Below are 22,180 nucleotides of genomic sequence, written 5' to 3'. Positions count from 1 at the left end.
CTCCTAAAAATAATGGGTGTGTCACTCCTAACTTTAGGACTCCTAATTTTTTTCACTAAAAGTAATTTACGAAGCATTTTAGACCTAAAAGTAGCACCTAAGTCTGGGACAGCTTAAAAGAAGTCGAGAGGACTCCTAACTCACTAAGACCTATTCACAAATGGCTTTTTGTGGCATTTAACGTTGCGATGTTTTGAAATGCGTATGCGGCTACAGGAGCTTCCAATCGTGAGGGAACAATTTCGCATTGGAGGCATAAAAGTGATGCAATAACGCAACCAACAACAACCAAAACTACTCATTGTCAACATGTAAATTAAATGTTAACGTTTCATTGTGAATAAAATTAAAATGTTCTCCTCTTTGCAAACGTAGGCATATGGTGACAGATTAATTTAATAATGTTGCAAAGATAGCCTACTGCATCAATCCATATGTTTCATTAGGCTACTTGTTTTGCCTTACTCTTTTTTTTTAATATTAATTTAGGCTAGGCCTTTTTATTCAGTTATTCAAATATAAGAATGAAAAGTGGCTGTGCATTCACAGGACCAAAGAAGACTTGGTCACCAAAATTAAAAAAAAAATGGATAATTGAAGACAAGATTCAACAACAGAAAAAGACAGAAATGTACAAAGGCAAAGAATATTTAATTTTCCCCAAATCAATGTAATTGTAGCTTACAGAACCTACCAATGGTGGTTTTACACTGCTGATTGATCCGCCCTCACTGTACTTTCACCAAGTCACAGACTTATATAAAACTTTAAAAACACCTCTAAAAACAACTTTAAAATTACGGAAATATACAGTATGTTGAATATTGTAAGTGTTAAAAAGTTAAAAGAGACAGGTGAATGATGACTACATTAACACCTACACCCAGAGATGGCAACATTTCATAATTCATTTAAAACTCATGAACCCTGGCACTGGTAAAGCCATGTTGGCAATGTTACATTATTGATTCCGGTGCTGTTTGCTGGTTTTTGTTTGTTTCGTATTGTTTTGTTTGTGGAGCTATAAAAGCAAGGCACAACAGCAATAGGTTTTTCCTACTCGCATGCAAAATAGTCCTTGAGGGGAGCCAAGAGATTACGTATCACTGGAACACTCCACGAGTGACCTAGGAGCTTCTGCCGCTGTCCCCGGCCCATGTTGGCCACGTCCGTGTAGTGACGTGGAAACACCCTGTGGGTCAGACCACAGAATTAATGACCGATAACATTTACTCCAAGTATGAACACTAACCATCATTTAACAATGATTCGGATTGTGGAATCAGCCACTGAAACTGCTTCAAAAGGCTGGACCTTTCAGTCACACATTTTACACTTGCTTTGCCTTAAATTTGTAAACCTTTCATACGATTTTGTACATTCAAATGGTCAGGTGATGGTCACTTACTTCTCCAACTCGCTGCACCACAGGTAGTCCTCTTTCCTATTCATTGTAGCGGACAGTGGTCCCATCTTTCCTTGTTTGAAGGAGTTGGACTTGGGGGAGTTGGTTTTCACTTTATTGAACTGCAAATAAAATGTAGATATATTTCCAAATTACATCTGCAACTTGTTGTGCACTTGAATCGAGCTTAATGCAAATCAAACCAGCTAATAGGCTAACTGAAATAAAACCCAGGGTATCTGCACATTTTCCAAGTGCAAATTTAAAGACTTTTAAGACCTTTTCAAGACATCTAAATGGAAAAATTAAGACTATACCACGGCAAAAAAGATACAACTTAAAACTGTTTTATGCAATAGTTTTTTTCTACTCATTTTAACACCCACCCCATTTTGGATGTCTACAGACGTTACCAAATATATTTTGGCAAAAAAAAATAATTGTGTATTTACCTTCACAGCTATAAATGCCCAATTTTAGGGTCTGGGCTGCTTGCTTTTGAAGCTGGCTGTACATATCTGGTTGTGCTACTGTCTGAGGCTGTTCTTCACCTGTGTCTGTAGTAGCCTAGGCTACTTGCCAAACATGTGTACTGGACTGGACTCCCTTCAATTTTTTTTTTCAAGGTAGACTATTTAAATATTTGAATAAGCCTACTAACTTTACTAGGCATATATTGTCCCATATGCAGCACAGCAAATCAAAGTTAATCCACTTCTTTACATTTTGCATACCAGTTGTATTTAAACCAACCAAAGCTTGACTGAAACATTGTAAAACCTGCTGGTTTCATCTCAAGCACGCACATATTATGAACGATTTACAGATCGTTTTTTTTATGTAGCCAGTCACCGACATTAAAAAAATATCTGGTTATATTTCACAACTTTTGCGAATTACTGGGAAAGGCTGGCAAGCAAGATGCAGACAGATATTACAGGTAGGCCTATTATAACTTAGACAGATATTTACTTATAGGCTAGGCCAGCAAAACACGTTAGAGATGCAACAGATCAACTTAATGTGTATTTCCTCTGTTGGTCTGTGGTTCCTTCATAAATTGCACAGCACGAGTGAAAGAAGCACCGTGCATAATTTGACCAGCAGTCTTCGCGTCCATAATTTGTGAAACGATGCTGCGTCCGAGCAAAGATTCTAGAAACCCAGCGCAACTCCAAAAAGGAGGACAAATGAGCGTCCGGCTTGAGGCTGCACTGGACAGGGCTTTTAAACTGTCCGGCCCAAATCCGAACGTAGGCCACCCTATCGCTTGCATAGGCTACCTACGTATCTCTCAGCCCTCGGCTACAACACGAAACGTAAGGCATATTTTTACATATTCTTACCATTTTCACACCTTTAACAACACCTGTGAAAAACATCTTCACTCTGCAACCACTACACTTCCTTCAGTAGCCTTAGAGCCACAATTACACGAAACCAGATGGAGACATTTCACTCGCTCTCTCGCACTCGCTGGCAGTCCCATACACAAATTGAATACCTCCTTTTCGAAAATTCAAGACATTCCAGTCAATTTAAGACTTTTTTAGGCCTTAAAAACCGAAAGTTGTATTTAATACTTTTTAAGGATCCGCGGGAACCCTGAAAACCACCTATATGATAGCCAATCTATAGGTATGGTGAAGGGTATGTGAAGCTGTGGGGCTATTTTAATTTCAAAGCCCAAGGGAACTTCATAAGGATGCATAGTATCCGGTATCCATGAAACAACTGGCCTTTAAAAATAAAAATCTGCCTCCCTCTATGGGAATTTAACATAGGGCTATGTATACTTATGAGCACTTGTATTTTAAGGAAGAACATTTATTTATTTACAATACATAATTCATTCACAAAGAAAATTGGTGTCTCTAAAGGTTGGATTTTCCTAATTTTTTTTATTAAGACATTAAGATCAATTTTCAAAAGATTATTTTTTTATTCCTCTTTTTAGTCAACTTTAGCATGTATATGCTAAGGGTATGTAAACTTATGAGCACAACTGTAAGTGAGAAAGTGTAAAAAAAATCTTCCTATAGAGCAGAAGTGTACTACAGCCCACAGTCCACACTCTGGTGAACATTAAGGGTTCCATCTCACCTTGGCCATCTGTCCGATCTCCAGAGAGTCCTGTAGATTAACTCTGTCACTTTGAGAAACAGCCATAGGCCTGAAAAGACAACATAGACAGGGACAGAGAGAAACATATTGAGAGGAAGAAAGGTTTAGACAGGTTTTAGATGCATGAGGGCTCTGAAATTTAGAAATTTAGACAGAGGGTGTGTGTACATCTGTATGTGTTCACCTGGACATTCCTGGAAGGTTTCCCCAATGGTATCGAGCTCTGTGAGCTGGGCTGGCATTACCGGCATCTATCATGATGGGGTTAGACTGTAAACACAATGTGGTGAATTATTAGACAACAGACATTGCAGTAGGCTACACCTAAAATGCTTTACATACTGCATGCACAGAGAGGGAGCATGCAGAATCACACAAACAAAACAAAAGAAACTCACTGAGCACAGTGAAATATTCTTCCTTAAATAATTCTAGCAGCTAGAGGCTACTAACTTCACATGAAAATAACAATAACCATTGTTGAGGGCCCATTGTTTGTTTGGACTGATAATTTTATAAATCATCATCATTAAGTACAGTTGCATTGGTAGGATGACTAATTAAGGGAAACTGATGGCATTGTAGGCTGTTACAGAAAGAAATCCACAGAAACACAACAGTTTTCATACCTCCAGGAAGCGGGAGATGTCGGTCTTGTCATTGGCACTCATGCCCACCATGTTCTCAAAGAGCCAGAAGAATGGGCGGTCGTCATTGTCCCGCGGCCTCATCATGGTCAACATGCGGTAGTACTCAAAGAACAGCTGGCCAATGCCCGCTGGAGAAGCGGAAGAGGAAAACAAGAAAGTGAATTTAGTTTCATGAAATTTAGGTGTCCAGCGAGTTAGATAACATAACATTTTAGGATTCTTCCTTGGCCTATACAACACCGACAAAAAGGAATCACACCGAAAACCTGACCTCCACCAAGGAAGTCACTAGCACATTATGTAATGTAGAAAGCACGGTGTGCTTCATCTCTGTGTAGTATACACCCTAGTCCAGTAGGAGGCAGTAAAGCACACCCAATTTACATAGAACCCAGACCTAAACCAAAGGTTATATACTTCCTAAAGTAATCTAGTGTTCCGTAAAACAAGCTTAGGAATGCTTATAACAATTTCATGTGACGACTAGGGCTGCACAATTAGCGCAATAATCTATCGCAATATGAACCAACGCAATTATCTAATCGCAAAAGCTACAAATAATTGCGTTCATCGTGTCACATTTATGACTTTTATATTCATGTCATCCCATCTGACTGTGCTAGTTCTGACCGGTGAGCATGCATAGCACGTAAGAAGCATAAAACCCCTGACCAGTGGGCTTCACAGTCAATCAGGAGTGCCATGCCTCCCACACATCAGGCTCGCCCCCCAGCCAGACGTAGCACAACTCAAGAGACATTTGGAATATTGAACTGAATCAAGTCATTGACATTCAAAAATCATCGCAATTGACATTCAAAAATCATCAAAAAAACACAAACCTTTGACCTTGATCGTTTTTCTTGATCTTTGACCTTGATCTTTTCAATGGATTCAATTTACAAGTTTTACAAAGATTTATTTACTTACGAGCTGGATTCACCATAGACAGATCATTACAGGGGTGTCTACCAATCAGAAGGTCGAAGGGGCCCCATTCAGCCAACTATAAAGTAAAATCATATGGGCTTTAAAATACATTTTACTTGTAACTTCAGCAGTGTTTGATGGGTGTAAACATGATTTAGTGTGGGTATGTGTGTGATTGCTTACATTTTTGCGGGTGATGCTGCGTACATCCTTGATGTACCCGATCTTTCCGTCGTGTTTGACGGCACCCACAGTGATTACATCATCACAGATTTCCCCAGCTAAGTAAAGGTCAATCTTGAAACCGAGCTCTTTCAGCACAAGGTAGCCTATGAAAAATACAGACCGTCATTAAGATGCAACTTAAGTGTCTGCAGAAATCCAATCCAACTACTGTGATACTTGATGGACCAAAAATGGAGGAATCAAATATTATTTGACTAGGTGTAATATTATTATGGTGCATTAAAAGAATTTAGCCATTAGACGCCCACATTTATCCAGGGATTGTAGTGACTGGCAAATGAGAAGCTTTAGCACTGATCTTGGATTATCAATAACGCAGATGATGGACAGACAGACCTGTGGCAATGCCGTCAAAGATAGACAGGACTCTGATGGGCCGACGCAGGTGGGCAGTGATGGATGGATAAACACGCTGTGGCTTCTAGAGGATGCCATAAAGAGTCAACCGTCAGAACCGGTAACCAATTACACCAGAACACAAGATAATTCCTGAATTCCTGAATGACAGAATGAATTCACATTTTCTGTCCTCTTGTCTTCATCCCCCTTTTCTTGACCTCAATGGAAAATGTCATGAGGCCAAAGAAAGATATGAAGAACAATTCATAAGAAAAGACAACTGACGTTGATTGGTTATTATTACCTTGTGTAAGGAATTCTGGAGTGATACAATCTGCTTTCCTTAAGGATGCTTTAGTGTACACTATTCTAAAGGAAGCATTCAAGCACCTATCCTAAGCAATTCGAAAATTTGAAGAGCTTTTATCAAAAATGCTTCCAGATCATTTCACTTCATTACGAACCTTCATAATTAAAGAAAAATCTGAATGCAGCCCCAGAGAGTCACAAAGCAACAGCTCATGAAAGCTAGACAATACAAAGCATGCAACGGACAACGCAAGCTGAAGGGCCACCATGATGAGGAAATGTGACACAAAAATGACACCAAGAGAAGGTTTAACTCACAAATGGCAAAAAGCCGCTGTCAGCGAAGAATTCCTGGACTCGTACGCTCCAGTCGGGCCGCAGCATCAGCGCGCCAAACTTCTCAGGGGGGCGACACATATAGCAGCTCCATGGCTCTACCTCCTTCAGCTCCTCGAACGTGCCCGGGCCCACCAAGAAGTCCAGGCATTCCCTACAGAAACATCTGCAAACAGAGAGAGATTGGGAAAGGGTTTGAGGAGAGAGGTAAATTTAGGAAATATCCACACTGTTCGGTTTTTCGATTGAATCCGACACACACAAGTTACGTTTCCACCTATACACTACAACAGTGTTTCAGAAATGTGCATGAGGATGGAGAAGGTATCTAAAATGAAACATTAAAATGAAAACGGAATCGTGTGGATGTCGTCTTAAGAGTGATACAGGGTAATAGGAAATGGACTGAACCATTTTTTAAGAAAATGGACTGAACCATTTTTATTTATATTACTGATATTTGCAAGTGGTTGAACAGAGAATCAAGTCAGGAGGCAGGGGTGAGAAAAATGGGAGAGTCCTGAAGGAAGGAGAACAAAGGAAAAAGGAAAAGAAGAGACGGCAAAAGATAGAGAAAGAGGGACTGAGAAGAGTAAAATTGGATGGGCTTGCATGGATTGCATTCTCACCTGCAGCACTTGGAGTTGCTACACAGTAGCACCTCTTTGCCAAAGCAGCACACTGTGCAATAGGACTGATAACCATCGTCATCGTATCTATACAACGTCTCCATGAAGTTTATCTGCAGGGGACAACAGCAAGCACTACTAAGTACACAACATATCACAGAGCTGTATGTTCTACTACTCAGTACACAACATATCAAAGCTACATATTCTACTATTTACACCTTATAAGATACAGTGCAGCAAACTAAGCCATGCTCTTGGTGTTGGCACCATCACCGGGTACTGATTGAATAATAAAAGACTTCACAAATGATTACCATCACAGTTCAATTAGCCTAAGCACACACTAATCTATTAGAGGAGTTATGTCATTAATCAATTACGGGGGTTCTGTGATTTGAAGTTTAAGGTTTACCTTGCACTTCTCACATAGACTTCCTTCAAACAGCGGGTGCAAAACCTCCGTGTCAGTTGATCCACATGATATGCACCAATCTTTAAAAGCAGAAAGACAAGCCCAATTTAACCAACACATCTTTTTAATCCACACATGAAGATAAATGTTGATATTTTCAAACATGCTTGCTTACTTTCAACCTTTTTTCCTTTATTAGCCCCTTGGAGGATATGCTCTGAAACAAGATGGAATAATAACCGCTCAGCATGATCACTAACACATCATGGGGCCACCGTAGCAAATACAACATGTTAAAATCACAAGATTCAATCTTTGTAGGACAGATTATGAGAAGATGTGCTTTTCAAATTGTTAAAATGTTAAAATAAATCTACAGGTGCGTTTTCAAAAAGACTGAGGCTTACCTCGCCCCTTTGGCCCAACATAGGATTTGTTCTTGGAGACGTACTTCCTCTTGGCTGGGGGCTGGTAATCAGACATGGACGAGTCGGAATCCTTTGGGTTGTCTGCATGATCTGGATGATCATGATCAGTGAAAGAGAGCACAGTAATGTTAATGATGCGCTAACAATACATAACCTCCACTTCACCTGTAGCTCAGCTGAAAAGGCTCCCAGATATCTCTTCAGTGAGCTGTATAATTAGGGTCCTGTTTAGACCTTTCAAGAACTACAACACATAAATCACATTCTGCCCTCACATTGTGATTCATTGATGTAAATAAACCTATTGCACAGAATGAACAAATAGAAAAAGAGTAGAAATGCAGTGTCATTTTATGGCAGTGTTTCTCAAACTTTTTCAGTCCAAGGACCACTCAACCAATACAAATAAACAGTAGACCTATTTTAACAGAATATTGCACAGTAGGCCTACTCACTGAGCCACCTTGCATTTTGTATTTGCGCCTTGCTTATTGTGTCAGAGGATTCATATGATTTAAACTGGCGTAGCTTACATAGGCAGTGTTGCAGAACTGTTTGGATTTACATACAAGTTGGTTCAATATTGCAAAGAACGCATCTAATATTTTACCATGTTTGCTCATGGACCACTTGGGATAGCTTGCAGACCACCAGTGGTCCCCGGACCACACTATGAAAAACACTGTTCTATGGCCTATTCTGCCCTACTAAGGCAAAAGACACCAGAGTGTGAATCTGAGAAAAAATAATTTAACGTTATCTTAATGTCCTGACAATTGAGTAATAGGTATACTATTGTAATTTTCACATTTTGTAGTGTTTACCTGTATTAATCTATCTACAAAAAATGTTGAACTCAAATTTGACCTTTGACCCTTTTTTGGAAGTTACTGTATTCTGCCTTAGTATTGCCCACAAAATGACAATCGGTCAAACGAAGGCAAAATACCTTAACTTCTATTTTATAGCAATGTTATGATAACAATGATAACTTTCACTTAAAATGTAAGCAATATTAACCCTATTGGACTCACTATGATAAAATGGCTTCACATTTATCAACATCATATGAAAATCATAAATTTGAAAAAACTTTCTGTACTTCATACTTATAGTAGCCTACCACACAGACAGTCACTTCTGACAGATGTCAGAATTAAGAATGAGAGTGTTTTGATGTTTTAATATATATAAAGCATATTTTTCTGTTTGGATATGAGGGACTAATTTAGATTCATTGGCTTGTTTATTTTGATAACCAGCCTAGAACAGCAAAAATATTTCAGAATCATCCCATTGTAGTATCTTAATGTCTTCTGAAATGTTTCAGTGAAAACATAGGAATTAATATTTCTTGGGATTTTACTTGCAGTATTTGCATTATTATATTGAAATCAGGAAAACATTTTGGTAATTGCTTTCTCGTTGGTTGTTTGGTATGGATTTTAACCAGGGTTCAACAAAAGGTAGGCTCTAAATTACTACATTCCTGCTGCTGGTGTGTGTGTGTGTGCAAGGTGTGTCGTTGCGGCTCCAACAAACTCGCATAGTTTTCAGTCAATGACTATCATTTGCAGGCGAGAGCTAGCATATGAGAAACATTTTTTTCCAGTTGACATGTAGCCTTGTATTACGGGCTGTGAATTAAGATATCCTAGGCTACAAGCCATGCTCTAATGCACCGCTTGTTACTGAATATGTTGTTGAGTTTAGGCTTTTAAGTTAGGCTAGGCTATCAAGATTAGCCTATCTTTAATGCACCAGCATAATCATTCCTTGATCTTGGCATTTAGGCTAGGCTATGTTTCAAAGCCATCAATCAAACAAAAAGCAAGCACTGCAAAACATGTAGGCTACTGTATACACTTTATTGAAGTTAGTGTGTGTCTGAGGTGATTTAATTGAATAATGCATAGCCTAGACATCACGCCAGCCGGCAATACACCTTCACGTGGATGGTCGGTCAGAAGGCAGCTTGCCATAACTTTGCACCGTAACTTCAATCTAGTGTACAGTAGCAGCGTGAAAGGAAGGCATAAAGCCGTATCTAAGGTTATGGCCTTCTGCCAGTTTCCCCTAGGCTTTTTGAACTTGATGTTTGTCTACATGATAAAACTTATATTTATCGTCCTAATAATGACAAAAACTCATTTTCGCCAAAATCGAAGTTACGACCTTCTGCCTTAGTGCGGCAGAATAGGATACTAGTATACAGTACATCCCACACTCCTGTTCTATCTGTAGAATGGTTCCTACTTCATACCTTCAGAGGACGGGAGGAACCCATCGGGTCCAGTGGGCTGAAAGCCCCCGAAGGCCCACACCAGCATGACCTGCAGCTCGTCCCCTTTGTCCCCTGAGGTGGAGGAGAAGGACTTCCCACAGCGCTCACCAGCCAGCTGAGGACCACAGAGAGCAGCACAGGTATCACTCACAGGCCTCATAAGCATCCAAATCAGGGTGCTGCATACAGTAGGCCCTGGGACACACAGCCTGTGTTTCATGTGCATTGTTCCGTGTGCGGAACGTCTTGATTTTCACTGAATTTCATTAAAGACATGAGTGTCATCTGAGACTTGCATCCCACACAGGCAGTGAGCCTGCTTCAACCTGTTAATATGCAATGTGTCCCAGGGCTAAGTTGTAGCATGTCCAAAGAGGACCACTTTTTTTCACTTTTTTCCACTTCATGATTTCACACATATTCAATATTATGGCATGCTCACAATAATCAAACAATGAAACAAAGCAATTTAATTAATCCAACAATAAAGTCTGCAGAAATTAACTCTGCAGAAATTCTACATGATTTAGTGTAACTATTAAAAAATATTTTTCATTCAGTAAGTTGTTCCCTTTACCACATGAAGGATAATTCCACCTTACCTCTAGAGCCTGGTAAATGGCATGTTTATACAGTGGCAAGCTGGCATAGGAGTTGGTGCAGAAACACTTTGCAAAGGCGGCAAACGGCAGTAGTTCCCCTGTATGGATCTGAAATTCACATATTCAAAATATTTTGTACCATCTCTGCACCATGAGGCAATCACATACAGACAGCAGGTTAGCACATGCACTACTAATGCTTTTCTCCAGAGGATTTGCCAATACTCTATATGCCCGTGTCTATTCTACTAAAGTGTACTGCCTCTTTGGAAACATTCCATTCCGGGAAATTCAGGTTGTTCTTCCTTCAAAACTTCTGCATTGTGTGTTTCTTAGAGAGACAACTGGACCCATGTGCACACTAACATGCACTTACAAACGCACGCACGCAGCCGCAATACGGCACACAAATGAGCAGCACCTTTTCACACCATCATGTTCATTTCAAATGCAAATATTTCTAGTCTCTTCCCTCACCTGTGAGAACATGCCATCTCCGAACCATTCCACTCTCCTCATGGCCACGGGTGCCCTCTGGCCTTTCCAGAGCACCACTAGGCCGGGCCACCAGGAGAAGTCCTTCCCCTTGCCCCAAACCAGCTCTCCCAGGCTGAAGCCGTGGCCGTCCTGCATCCCCCATCACACACACACACACACACACACACACACAGGTTATATATTGGCAAATAGAGTGGGTTGGTGGAGGGGGAAAGGCAGAGAGAACCAAGAAAGGGACAGAGCTATGGAGAGAGAGGGTGCAGACTACGGAAAGACGAGTGGTCAGGGATGGATAACCTAAACTAAAGAAGTAGGAATGGACAGGATGCAGGAGAATTAGAGGGACATGAAGAGTAAAATAAACACATTGAGAAATATGTAGATGTGTGAACCGAACAGTCAGGGGGACAAATGAAAGGTCTCTGCATGACTACAACAGCAGTGCACGGTCATCCATCATACCATACCTGGTACATTTGTCCCTTCTTTGCATATCTGGAACTAGGACTTGCAGAAACAGGTGTGCTTGTCGCTGTGGCTTGTGGCACACTTCTTACCTGCAACACAGATATTTGATGAAGGTGTTAAAACAGTCCAACACTAAAAGGTACTCATAAAGTGCAATAACGAAGACAAGGATCAGCTAAACTGCACACAAACTAACTAACATGAACATGAAACCACATGTAAGCCACAATTCACTTTAATACATGGATAGTGTATAATAGCCGAAAAGACTCCCCGCCCCCAGTTACTCAAGTCCAAGATATACATTTTTGTCATTTAAGGCAAAGAGGTTCTATGATACGTTTATACAGTAACTGTCGTACAGTGCCGTGAACTGTCTTAAGTTCACTTTGAATTATTGATGTTTATGTCCTGAAATACAGTATATTAAATTTGCTTAGTGTGTTACTTTTCTTGTTAATTTACCCATTCCTGGATTTTATAAATGTACTATAAAAACAACATATTCTCTTTGATTGCTGGTTAATAGGTTTTTGTTTAATCTTTTACAGGCTTGACTTCAGAGCTCTAGCAGATTAGTATAGATTAGTCTTGGTCACAGCTGATTTTGAAATATACAACTAATAACAGGACAAGTACTATAAGGAAAGATAAAGGCACACTTTTGGAAAATAGGACATTAGAAAACAAAATAGGATGTTTTTTTTTTTGCAAATCTCCTCTGGGAAGTCCTCTGAAGGTTGTTGATATCTCAAAACAACAGACCATTGAAAACAATAAAGAATAAGAAAGTACCAATAAAAGTGAGAGAATATGAGTTAAAGAAAGGTGTTAGAATGTGGTGTTGAAAGTAACATTGCATTGAAAAGAGAAGAGACAGGCTTGACAACACACAACATAGCACAGCACAACACAACACAACACAACACAACACAGCACAGCACAGCACAGCACAGCACAGCACAGCACAGCACAGCACAGCACAGCAGGAGGTGTTAAGAATTGTCCGCCTCAGCCCAGTGGACTTCTCCTTTCCCATGAGGGAGGCCACTGGGGTACGTACCGGCGATGGCGTGGGCTGCATCGCTTTTCCGGAGTCCTTATTCTCCTTCTCTAGACTCTTTGGCTCAGACCATGTCCCCGTGCTTGCCTGAAAGACTGTGCGGACAGCGGGTCTTTGGCGCAAACTGCTGTCCCACCCGTGTAAGCCCCTAATACCACCGCCCTAAAAGAGGACCATACACACGGACCACACACACACACACACACACACACACACACACACACACACACACACACCTGCTCTCAGGCAAGGCATCTCCCAGTACAAACCCCACCCAAGGGTGAGTGAAAGAGAGAAACAGTCAAGCGAGAAATTAGGAGGGAACATGATAGAAATGTTAAACATTAAGGGCCTGTTTTCTGTACATGGAGTAAGCTTTGTCCTGGAGCTTTCCATTGAGAAACTTTTAGTCTAGGACTTGACTCATGTGCAGGAAACCAGGCCTGAAAGAGGTTTGGGTTAGCAAAACAACGTAGAGTTAGAAGACGAGAAGAGAGAGCATGCACCAGAGAAATGGACAGCTTTCAGAAGTTGTGATTTGGTCAGGCATTGTTTTTCCTTTGTTCCAGGCAAGGTTTTTGTACACACCCTTTGCTCTCCATCAAAATGATGGCTATGAGACAGTGACAGTCACAGCCACGGAAAACACTTTGTGGGAGAGATTATGGTTTGACTGCTAAAATCACTTTAGGATATTATTTTGATGATTTATGGATACATATTACCTGTGAGTAAATTATTCTTTGACCTACATATATCCTTAAAATTTGCAGAATGGTCTATGAGATTTGATGATTTCATTTTTTCCTGTAGCAATCTTACAGGGTCTGATCTATGCACTGTTGTACTGTTCTCCGTCACCAGCTTAATTCCATGCAATATTGGGCAGAAAAACCAGTCTGCAAATGGACTGAAGTGGGTGGGAAGATGTTCTGTACATGCAAATTGAATTACTAAAACAGGCCAACATTTCCCATGCAAGATGGCTGCACCCCTTTCAATGATGCATCAGCATAACCAATACATCAAGACCATGAACAGTTACCACAAATATATCACCACTGATCGCAGCTGAAAGCAAGCATGCAGTAATGCTAAATCAGCATGGAAAACAAGGTCTTATGATTGTGCATGAGGATGCAATGCAGGTGCCTATCATTAGTCGCCTACAACTAATTTAACTTAAATTTTAACATCTGTTTAAACAGGCAAAAATTAATTAATTTAATTCTAATTTAAAAAATGCAGTGATGACATGCATGTCATTATGCAGTCAAAATCAGCCCTTGGAACCCATGGAAAACAAAGAAAGGACAGTAAAGAGGATGAGAGGGATTAACCATAACCAGAATGGCCTTGGGTGAAGATTAAACAAATTACTTTCACAGTTCCACATCTTGTGTGGTTGCTACGGTACTACACACACTGACTGTTCTTAGTGTTATATTCAACTAAATTCAGTTGCACGTTAGAAAATACAGCTTGATATATGAATAAATTGAACTGAAAATAGAAATGACCATTATGTTTAGTGTGTCAGTCAACAACCTCAACTGAGGTCCAAATCAAAAACCACAGGGTTTCTGCCTTATATTTCCTGTTTGCCCTTTATGATTAGAAAAGTCTCTAGAAAGACTGACTGAAGGTTCAACAATGTCTATCCTTTGAGAGTTGGACAATAAGGCAAACATGCTATTGGTTAAGGTTGACAACATAATTTAATTGTGATATTTTATATGATTTAAAGAGTTTCATATATAGTAACAGGGACTTTCTAATGAGGAGACAACACAGATTCACCCGATGTACTTGTTATGTCCTATGACCTCCCTTCCGTATGCTTCCCCATTTACTTGAATACGAAAACAGCTGTCTGATAACTGCCCAAAGTGCATTACCAAGATGGCCGCCGAGTGGGGGGACTTACCTAAAAGGACTTTAATAGCAAGCAAGTACATTATGATTATTCTTGCTATTCACGTCCCAGGTTTATTATCATAACTTTATCTACTAATATATTATAATATATATAAGTCCACTCAATAATGAAAAGTAGCTTCCGAACACATTACAAATGTCCCAAAAACTGTTCATGAAGAAGGACTGATATTTGACAATTTAGTATAATACTGATAATAACTGTCAAAGCTATAACTGGACAAATCGACCCCCTTCTCTATATTCTACTATATATATCAGTAATTGCCCTTATATCATTCTATGTTGTAAGTAGGGATTTTAAAAAAAATCACCTCAGTGCTGGGCGAAATGGCATCATCCTCCACGATCACCACATCACCCTCAGTCACAGCCATGTCTGCAAGGAGAATAAATAGGAATGTTATCCAAAATAAAACACTGTACACAGATACACTCTTGAATACAACACAATAATTATTTCCAATAATTAAACATTGCATAAAATATTCAAAGGAAAAGAAGAATTTTAAGGTTGACACTTATTGCAAAGCTGCCTCTGATTGTAAAGCATTTCTGGTTATGAGGTAATCAGAAGCCACTTAAATTGGATTTAAGGGACCCTTCCACTCATTTCTCTTACTGGTTATCCTTTGAAGTCGCACCGCACAGGGCCTCAATGGGCATGCAAGGTCATTCACTGGAAGACAACATCAACGTAACTGACTTACGATTATCAGTATACACTAGGTTCATAGTGCACAAAAGCATTTAAGTGTCATCATAAGAGTGGGTTTACAAACTTCAGTTAATTCATTAAATGTATGTATGTGTGAAGCATTTTTGGCAAGTTGCCCTAACCCAAAGAGTGTGCCATTCCCTTTAGTTTTATAATAAAAGACTTGGGTAAGAGAGCTAACCAGACAATGCTTTGACAATACTTTGGCTACAGGTTAGACGGGCATCAGTGAAACTTCGCCCACAGGTTAATCTCTTTCCCTACACTGTATTATAAAGAGAAATAACTAGCATGGTGACAGTTTAGCAAACGTCATTGTTCGCTTGGTAAGATCACAGGAATTCGACACCTCTTCCAGTCTTCAGCAGCCAGCTCATGGTCTTGGACATTGTACTGGCAAATATAAACTGGCTCCTAACCATGCACAAGTAAGGTTTAATTCCATGGTAAATTAGAAGATTCTTTCACGTAAACGCTACAACACGTCCTTAGTAAAAACAACATCATGGACTTAGCAGTTAGGCTAGCACTAATGAGTATTGCTATTTGTTAATGTCTATCCTAATGTTATGCTAGTTGTGTTCTTTAACGATGCTAAATGCTAGCTGCAATGGAGGAAACAAAGATACTTTAGCTTTATCAACCCTCTCTAGTGGAAATCACTTCGAGTGGTTCCTAACCGCTCGACTTCATCCTATAAAACCAATACATTTATTTTACGGTTATAAGCCTACTGCAATGAGATCGCTATTATTTTCTTACCACATATGATTACATTCTCCATTCCTGCAGTGTGCATAAAAAATACTGGGAACGAGACCAAAACAATCACTTCCCGAAACTAGTTCTACCAAAGATTGTTAAGGCGGAGGTCCGCCTTAACAATCTTTGGTTCTACCTCCAGCGTGAACTCTGATTGGTTTGCCGGTGCTGCTCAGTAAACAGAGACGAAGTCACGCCCCTTCCGTTGGGAATCTTTCGAAGAATTATGAACGGCGAACGATAATTTATTTTCTGGTCCCAATCAACTTGTGCCTTGTATTATGATGTTTGTCCATTTTAAAAGCATTTTTTCATCTAAAGACATTTGCAGTTTGTTTCGTCACTATTGAATTACAACATTGTGAAAGATCTACAAACCCATCAGTCGCGCTAGTGAAGTTATATGGAGTAAAACTTGTATGGAGTAAAACTTGTGTCACCTTAAACCTAATTTGAATGTGAATTTGAGCAATTGTATTGGAAAAACGAATTTGAATAGTATATGTTGAAACTAAATTAATTAGATTGGAACTGAATCCCAGTCAACTTGAAATTGAATATAATATTTTGAAATTGAACTCATTTGCTCTGATACATAAATTATCCTGACTGAAAATTTCGCTCTTGGAATTTTCACATTCAGTTCTCACAATTCAGTTTCAAAACGTGAAATTCAATTTCAGTCTACCAAGACAAAAACAGCTGGTAGCTAAGGAAGAGCAATCGAGCGCAGAGCTATTGTGATCACTATTGTGCCGAGCGCGAAGCAAAGAGCATAGTGTGGGCACCTGGTTTGCACAGTTATTAGATCTGCACGATTCATCCTACCTACCGCTTTACATTTTTCAGTAGCCATAGGTGTGTAGATTTGAACAAAATCTGGTTTGGTTCTTAACGGGAGCATTTACTGCCTGAAATATCCGATTTTGTTTACCACGCTCGGAATTATAGTGCTGGCCTGATGGGTCGCCTATTTACGCCGTTTCAATGGCACATGAACGGTTAGACCGAGAATTCTCGTCAGGAAATTAAAATTCCACTGGAGCTCCAAGCGGTTGTGTACACACAGCTTTATAACACTGTTTACAGCTCTCCGAGTCACGGTATGTCATTTTTGGTACATAGCTAATTTAGAAACACCTATGGCGTGGGTGGTTGCGTTTCTTTAGGAGTCCGCCGTCTTGGTTTGTATAGAATGGATATTAAGTGACACATACACACAAGACGGCGGACATACGGGACCGACGGTAATAGGGGGAGTTCCGATACATTGTTCGAGAGGAGAGATGAAATTTACTGAGCGGATTTGCACAAAACTAAGATCGAACTAATATCGAACAACAGTACTTTCTTGACATAAAAAAAATATCTTTTAAATTCACACACATATGTGAAATTCATGGCACAATTCGAACGGGACCAAAACATAATTGTTATCTCTCCATTGACTCCTGTTCATATTTTTTTCGAAAGATAGGTCCCATGGACCGGAAGTAGAAGGGCGTGACTTTGGCTCTCTATTCTCCCTTCTACTACTGTACTAAATAGACCAAATCAAATGAAAAAGTGCAGTCATGAAAGGAAATTGTGTTATGAAAAGGTGATGAAAGGTGATAAAATAGTGTCCCACATTTCCAATAATAGAATAGGCCTAGGCTACGTCTTTTTAACCAATTGTGTTATGGCTTAACAACAATCTTGTGAGAAATAAAAATGTGAAAACTATATTATATTGCCTAATGCAGTGGTCTTTCCAGACTTAATCAAGTATATGACTAATGATTGCTTACCTTTTCTGCTGCTGGGGGATTTCTTTTTCCTTCCACTCCTGATTGGAGAGCTAACACTGTCTGAGTGAGAGCCATCACTGACCAGGTCCACTTTCATGACCTCAGTGTCACTTACCATACTGTCATCAGAATGGAAACTATCCACGCTTGATGCAGCCTATGCAAAGGAGCAAATGAACACACAGGACATTAAAGCATAACATCTTGGTATACTGGGACACTATGGATGTTATGTTTGATTTATTTAAACTCAAGGAAACTTGAGTACAAAAAGACACTTTATACCTTAATTGTTAAATCTGGAGCTAGCAATACCAACTGATATTGATAAAATTATACTAACACATACCACCACTGCAAAATGTGTAAATCTACAGATAAAAGAATGAAAAATGTGTCATGAAACATATCTATTCAATTGCAATACCTGGGCAAAAACCTTCTCAGCCTCTAAAGGTGGGCAGGGGAGAGCCAGCAGGCTCAACATCAGTTTCCTGAAAGTAGATGTAGCATCTGTGGTCTTCAGATAAGTGCCCCAGTGCTCCTCCAGAGACAGTGTTGATGAAGAACCAAGACATCCATCCTCAGAGCCATTCTCACCACCGCTTGCCTTTGTCTTTCCCTTTTGTTCTTCCACAAACTGGTACTGAAGGAATTCACCTGTAATCTTCAATGATTCTTCCGGAGTGCTGGTGAGTCCGAGCTGCGTGGCGAGATCTGTGACCGCGCTCTCGGTGACCTTTAGCCTTCCCTCTGGACTCAGCAGCTGGGACATGCTTCTCAGCACGCCATCACTCAGGGGAAGGCCCTCCGCAAGGCTTGCTGTGAGGGTAGCATAGAAGGACAAACACTTTGTCTGGAACGCCTGCACGAAGTCCGCCATGTCTTCTTCATGTTCTGACAGGAAGTCCTCGACAGCTGTCCCGCCCAGATTATGCTCAGGTGTGGAGAGGTAGAACTTGGGGTCTGTGAGGAAGGCGGCATTTCGCTCCTTAAGGAATCGCATCACAGCATGGGGTCTCAGGAAGCTGGAAGCATAAGAACGCAAAAGGCCGCTGGCTTCACGCAAGATCTGTACAAGATCGGCGCGGGCAGTCCCGCGTGTCTCTAGTCGGTCCTGAAAGGAGCGCAGGGGCCCTAAAGCATTGTCCAAAAACATGAACATGACCCTGAGTTTGGGGTTTTTCAGCTGCGTGCTAATCTCCTCAAACATACTCTTATCCTCTCCAGAGGCATCCCTGCTGAAGTACGAGACGAGCTTCTGCCACATTCCAACAACCCTTCGAACAAGAGTCGTAAAGGCCTGGCACAGTGTGGTTTGGGGACACATAGCCTGATCAAGTTCATGAACTCCAGTGAAGAGTGCTTTGAGGTCGTCATCGCCAGAGGAGAAGGTGGTATAGTGTGCGTGGATTTTGAGAATCAACTCCTTGGCTTCATGAAAGTGCACAGTTACACCTGCTTGGCAAGCAGCATCTGGTAGACTGTACAGCCCACCAAGGGCCACTATGTGTGGATTGAGTTGCTTCAACTGAGAGGCTATTTTCTGAGAGTGGTCCCCCAACCCATCCATGTAAAAAGCACACAGGTTTTGGCTGGCAAGCTCAAACTTTTTGAAAGTCTCGATCAAGAAAGTGACCACTGCTTTCTCTGAATTGTTGCCCGAAGTCTGAAAAGCATCCAAGAACCGAATACGGTGCTTCGCTGCCTTGTCATCAAAAAATCCCACTAGTACCACTAAAGTCTGTTGTCCAGCGGCCACAGCTAACTGTCCATAGAGGTAGACACAGTAAGGGGTTTTGCTGCAGACTGACTTGATGTCCTCTGGATAATGTGGTCCCAGGACAAGCTTTGTTCTGTGGTGAGACACCTGATCATTATCACCCAAGAGGTCAGAGACACCAAGCGTCTGGATGAACTGCTTAAGAGCCACACTCGAGGAAACGGTGGCATCAGTGGTGATGTTGCCACCAGACATTTTTCTTTGATTTCGAACATGGGTTTTCGATTTCTGGTGTCGTCTAAGGTCAAATTCGCCTGAATACTGGATGCAGAGGTTGATGTCGCAGATACTGCAGAGGGCATAATTTTGTCCAAGCTTACTTGGCATCACCCAATCGAAGGTAGTCTCCCACTCACCATTGTAGACACTTAAGGTTCTCTTAGCACACGTATCCTCATCTGTGTCAGATTCAATTACAACTGATTCTGCAAAGAAAGCATTTGAAAGATAAAAAACCTTGCCTTGCATTTTTGTATTTTATATCATGTTCTGAAAAAAGGTACTTCCATAGAGTCAATGTGACAAACCAGAATCTCACCAGTACTGTCTGCTGGTTCATCTGATTGTGAAAAACGGGCATAGGGACTTGCAAGAACCATTTCCACTCCCTTTCGTGCTGTTATCGGGTTGTACTTCTGCCCCGAGTTGTTGACAGTGAAGAATTTCTTGAACCATTTTAAGAAATGAAAGGTGGCCTTGAATCTTCCTCTAACGAGATCCTCCACGGGAACAGCCTACAAAGACATAAAAAGAGCAGTCATGCAATTGCAGGCCCTCACCATCTCACACAATATTCACTGAAGTCAAACCACATTCTAGCATTTGTATTCTGAGCCATCCAGATAATCAAAATGTATAAAAATGAGAAATCCATCAAAACAGTATTTCTAAGTTATGTGAGCAGGTGGACACACGCAGACAAAAGGATGGAACATATTACAATACCCTTTTCCCCTACTAGGGGCGAGATGAACATAATTGTTACTCTGGAAAGTATTGAGGAATAATTTTGGTCCCTATACCATGTATCCTATGTTCCCACAGTGGGAAGATACACTGGGCACGTTTCACTAAAACTGAATCTAACCAGACAACCTTGTATTCATTAAGGGAGAGGGCTTAATTGATTGTGATCAGGTCTAATTACCAACACTATTACATTTATCAATCACTTTCCAAATGTATCTTTGTTAATTTCAAAGTACGTCATCATGGAACTATAATAGTGTCCCACCAATACTAATCTAGACATTACTGCCCAGTAACCATAACATAAGACAGTTATGCTAACATGTCTCAGATACACAAAATCAAACATAATTATAACTTTGAAATTGTTACTTTATAATTCCTTCTCTCATAGTAACTAGACTAATGTGGCATATGTGTATGCGTATCTGGAGTATGAACACACTTTATTTTAACAGAGGAAGGACAGAAAAAGCACCATTAAATCAGATTGTATTCAGTATTATCCAATGATATGATATCTTTAATGTTTCATGAATTTCATTCTGAAATTCAAAATGTCAAAACAACTGGTAGTCTATTCAGTGGTGACGGTGTACAAAAATGACATGCCAGTCAGGCCCTTACTTTGTTGACACCAGCCTTTACAAAGCTATCCTGCAGCAGATGATAGTTGTGGATAAACTCCTCTTTTTCTTTTGCTTGAAATTTAACTTTTTCCAAGTCAATGGATTTTGGAAACAGACAGTGCATCAACTGGCAATAACAAGCACCTGCAGGAAAAACAATGGAAAAGTTAATTTTTATCAAATTTGAAAGGGCTATATGAAATACTTACACTGTCTTGGACAGAATGTAAAGGAGCATTAACTTGGGTTATACCTGAACATGTTTGCTCCACCTGGTTGAATTCAGTCTGTAGACTTTTATTCAACCATTTTAAAACGTCAAAGCGGCTCCATTTGTTTTCTGTGAGACTTCCGTCTAGACTTACATTTGTTGCCATTTTTCAGATGCCTTCAGATGTCATGATGAAGAAAAAACACATTAGACTACATACTATATGAGTGCACAGTAATTGATCAGACATCAAATTGTGACAACAAACTTTTTTATTGCATGCACACCTTAACATGTAGCCTACACATCTTCCTTATTATTCAAGAGTATCAAAAGTGTGATCAGATGCTGGCCCAAGTGTATGTCTGAAAGATGGTATCCTCTTAATCTCACTTTCAATCCACCATGTGGCCATGGGAGAGCCATCTAGGCGGTCTTCACACCGCCAAAACCACGGCGTAGCTATGGCGTCGTGACCCTTTTATGTTTCTGGGTCGGGTTGCTTTGAATCACGGTGTATTTCACCACCAACGCTCGGTGCCGCCTGTGTCTGTCGCTCACCACCGAAACAATAGTCTGAATGACCTAAACGGTACTCAGAATGGCAAATCCCATAGACTGTCGTGTAAATAATCTTATTTGTTTGGCCTTTTC

At 40.4% G+C, this 22,180-nt stretch overlaps 1 protein-coding gene across 1 annotated transcript; it reads right to left on the bottom strand.

Moving 5' to 3' along the window:
- Window positions 1-632: 632 nt before the first annotated feature.
- Window positions 633-21,871, bottom strand: dnmt3ba (DNA (cytosine-5-)-methyltransferase 3 beta, duplicate a). The gene is made up of 26 exons (XM_048240882.1): window positions 21,814-21,871; window positions 21,569-21,703; window positions 21,314-21,459; window positions 20,256-20,451; window positions 18,362-20,142; window positions 17,935-18,091; window positions 15,287-15,343; window positions 14,979-15,043; window positions 12,727-12,888; window positions 11,663-11,752; window positions 11,175-11,324; window positions 10,698-10,805; window positions 10,075-10,210; window positions 7,791-7,901; window positions 7,559-7,600; window positions 7,384-7,463; window positions 6,969-7,081; window positions 6,322-6,505; window positions 5,692-5,776; window positions 5,293-5,438; window positions 5,110-5,185; window positions 4,159-4,307; window positions 3,714-3,799; window positions 3,509-3,578; window positions 1,409-1,527; window positions 633-1,192 (listed from the first exon to the last, which is right to left on the bottom strand). The coding sequence occupies exons 2-26, from the start codon at window positions 21,690-21,692 to the stop codon at window positions 1,057-1,059; spliced, it is 4,569 nt and encodes a 1,522-aa protein (XP_048096839.1). The 5' UTR covers window positions 21,693-21,703; window positions 21,814-21,871; the 3' UTR covers window positions 633-1,056.
- Window positions 21,872-22,180: the final 309 nt, after the last annotated feature.

The sequence above is a fragment of the Alosa alosa genome, chromosome 4 (assembly GCF_017589495.1).
Source record: "Alosa alosa isolate M-15738 ecotype Scorff River chromosome 4, AALO_Geno_1.1, whole genome shotgun sequence".
Lineage (NCBI taxonomy): Eukaryota > Metazoa > Chordata > Actinopteri > Clupeiformes > Clupeidae > Alosa > Alosa alosa.
Note: the sequence above shows the minus strand (reverse complement) of the source record. Positions and strands in the feature narration are given on the sequence as shown.

Excerpts from the sequence above, each read along its gene's own strand:
- dnmt3ba (XM_048240882.1), bottom strand. The coding sequence starts at position 21,692 with ATGGCAACAAATGTAAGTCTAGACGGAAGTCTCACAGAAAACAAATGG. Across the intron at positions 7,464-7,558 it reads TAAAGGAAAAAAGGTTGAAA|ATTGGTGCATATCATGTGGA; the intron begins GTAAGCAAGCAT and ends CTGCTTTTAAAG. Across the intron at positions 1,193-1,408 it reads TGGTGCAGCGAGTTGGAGAA|GGTGTTTCCACGTCACTACA; the intron begins GTAAGTGACCAT and ends TCTGACCCACAG.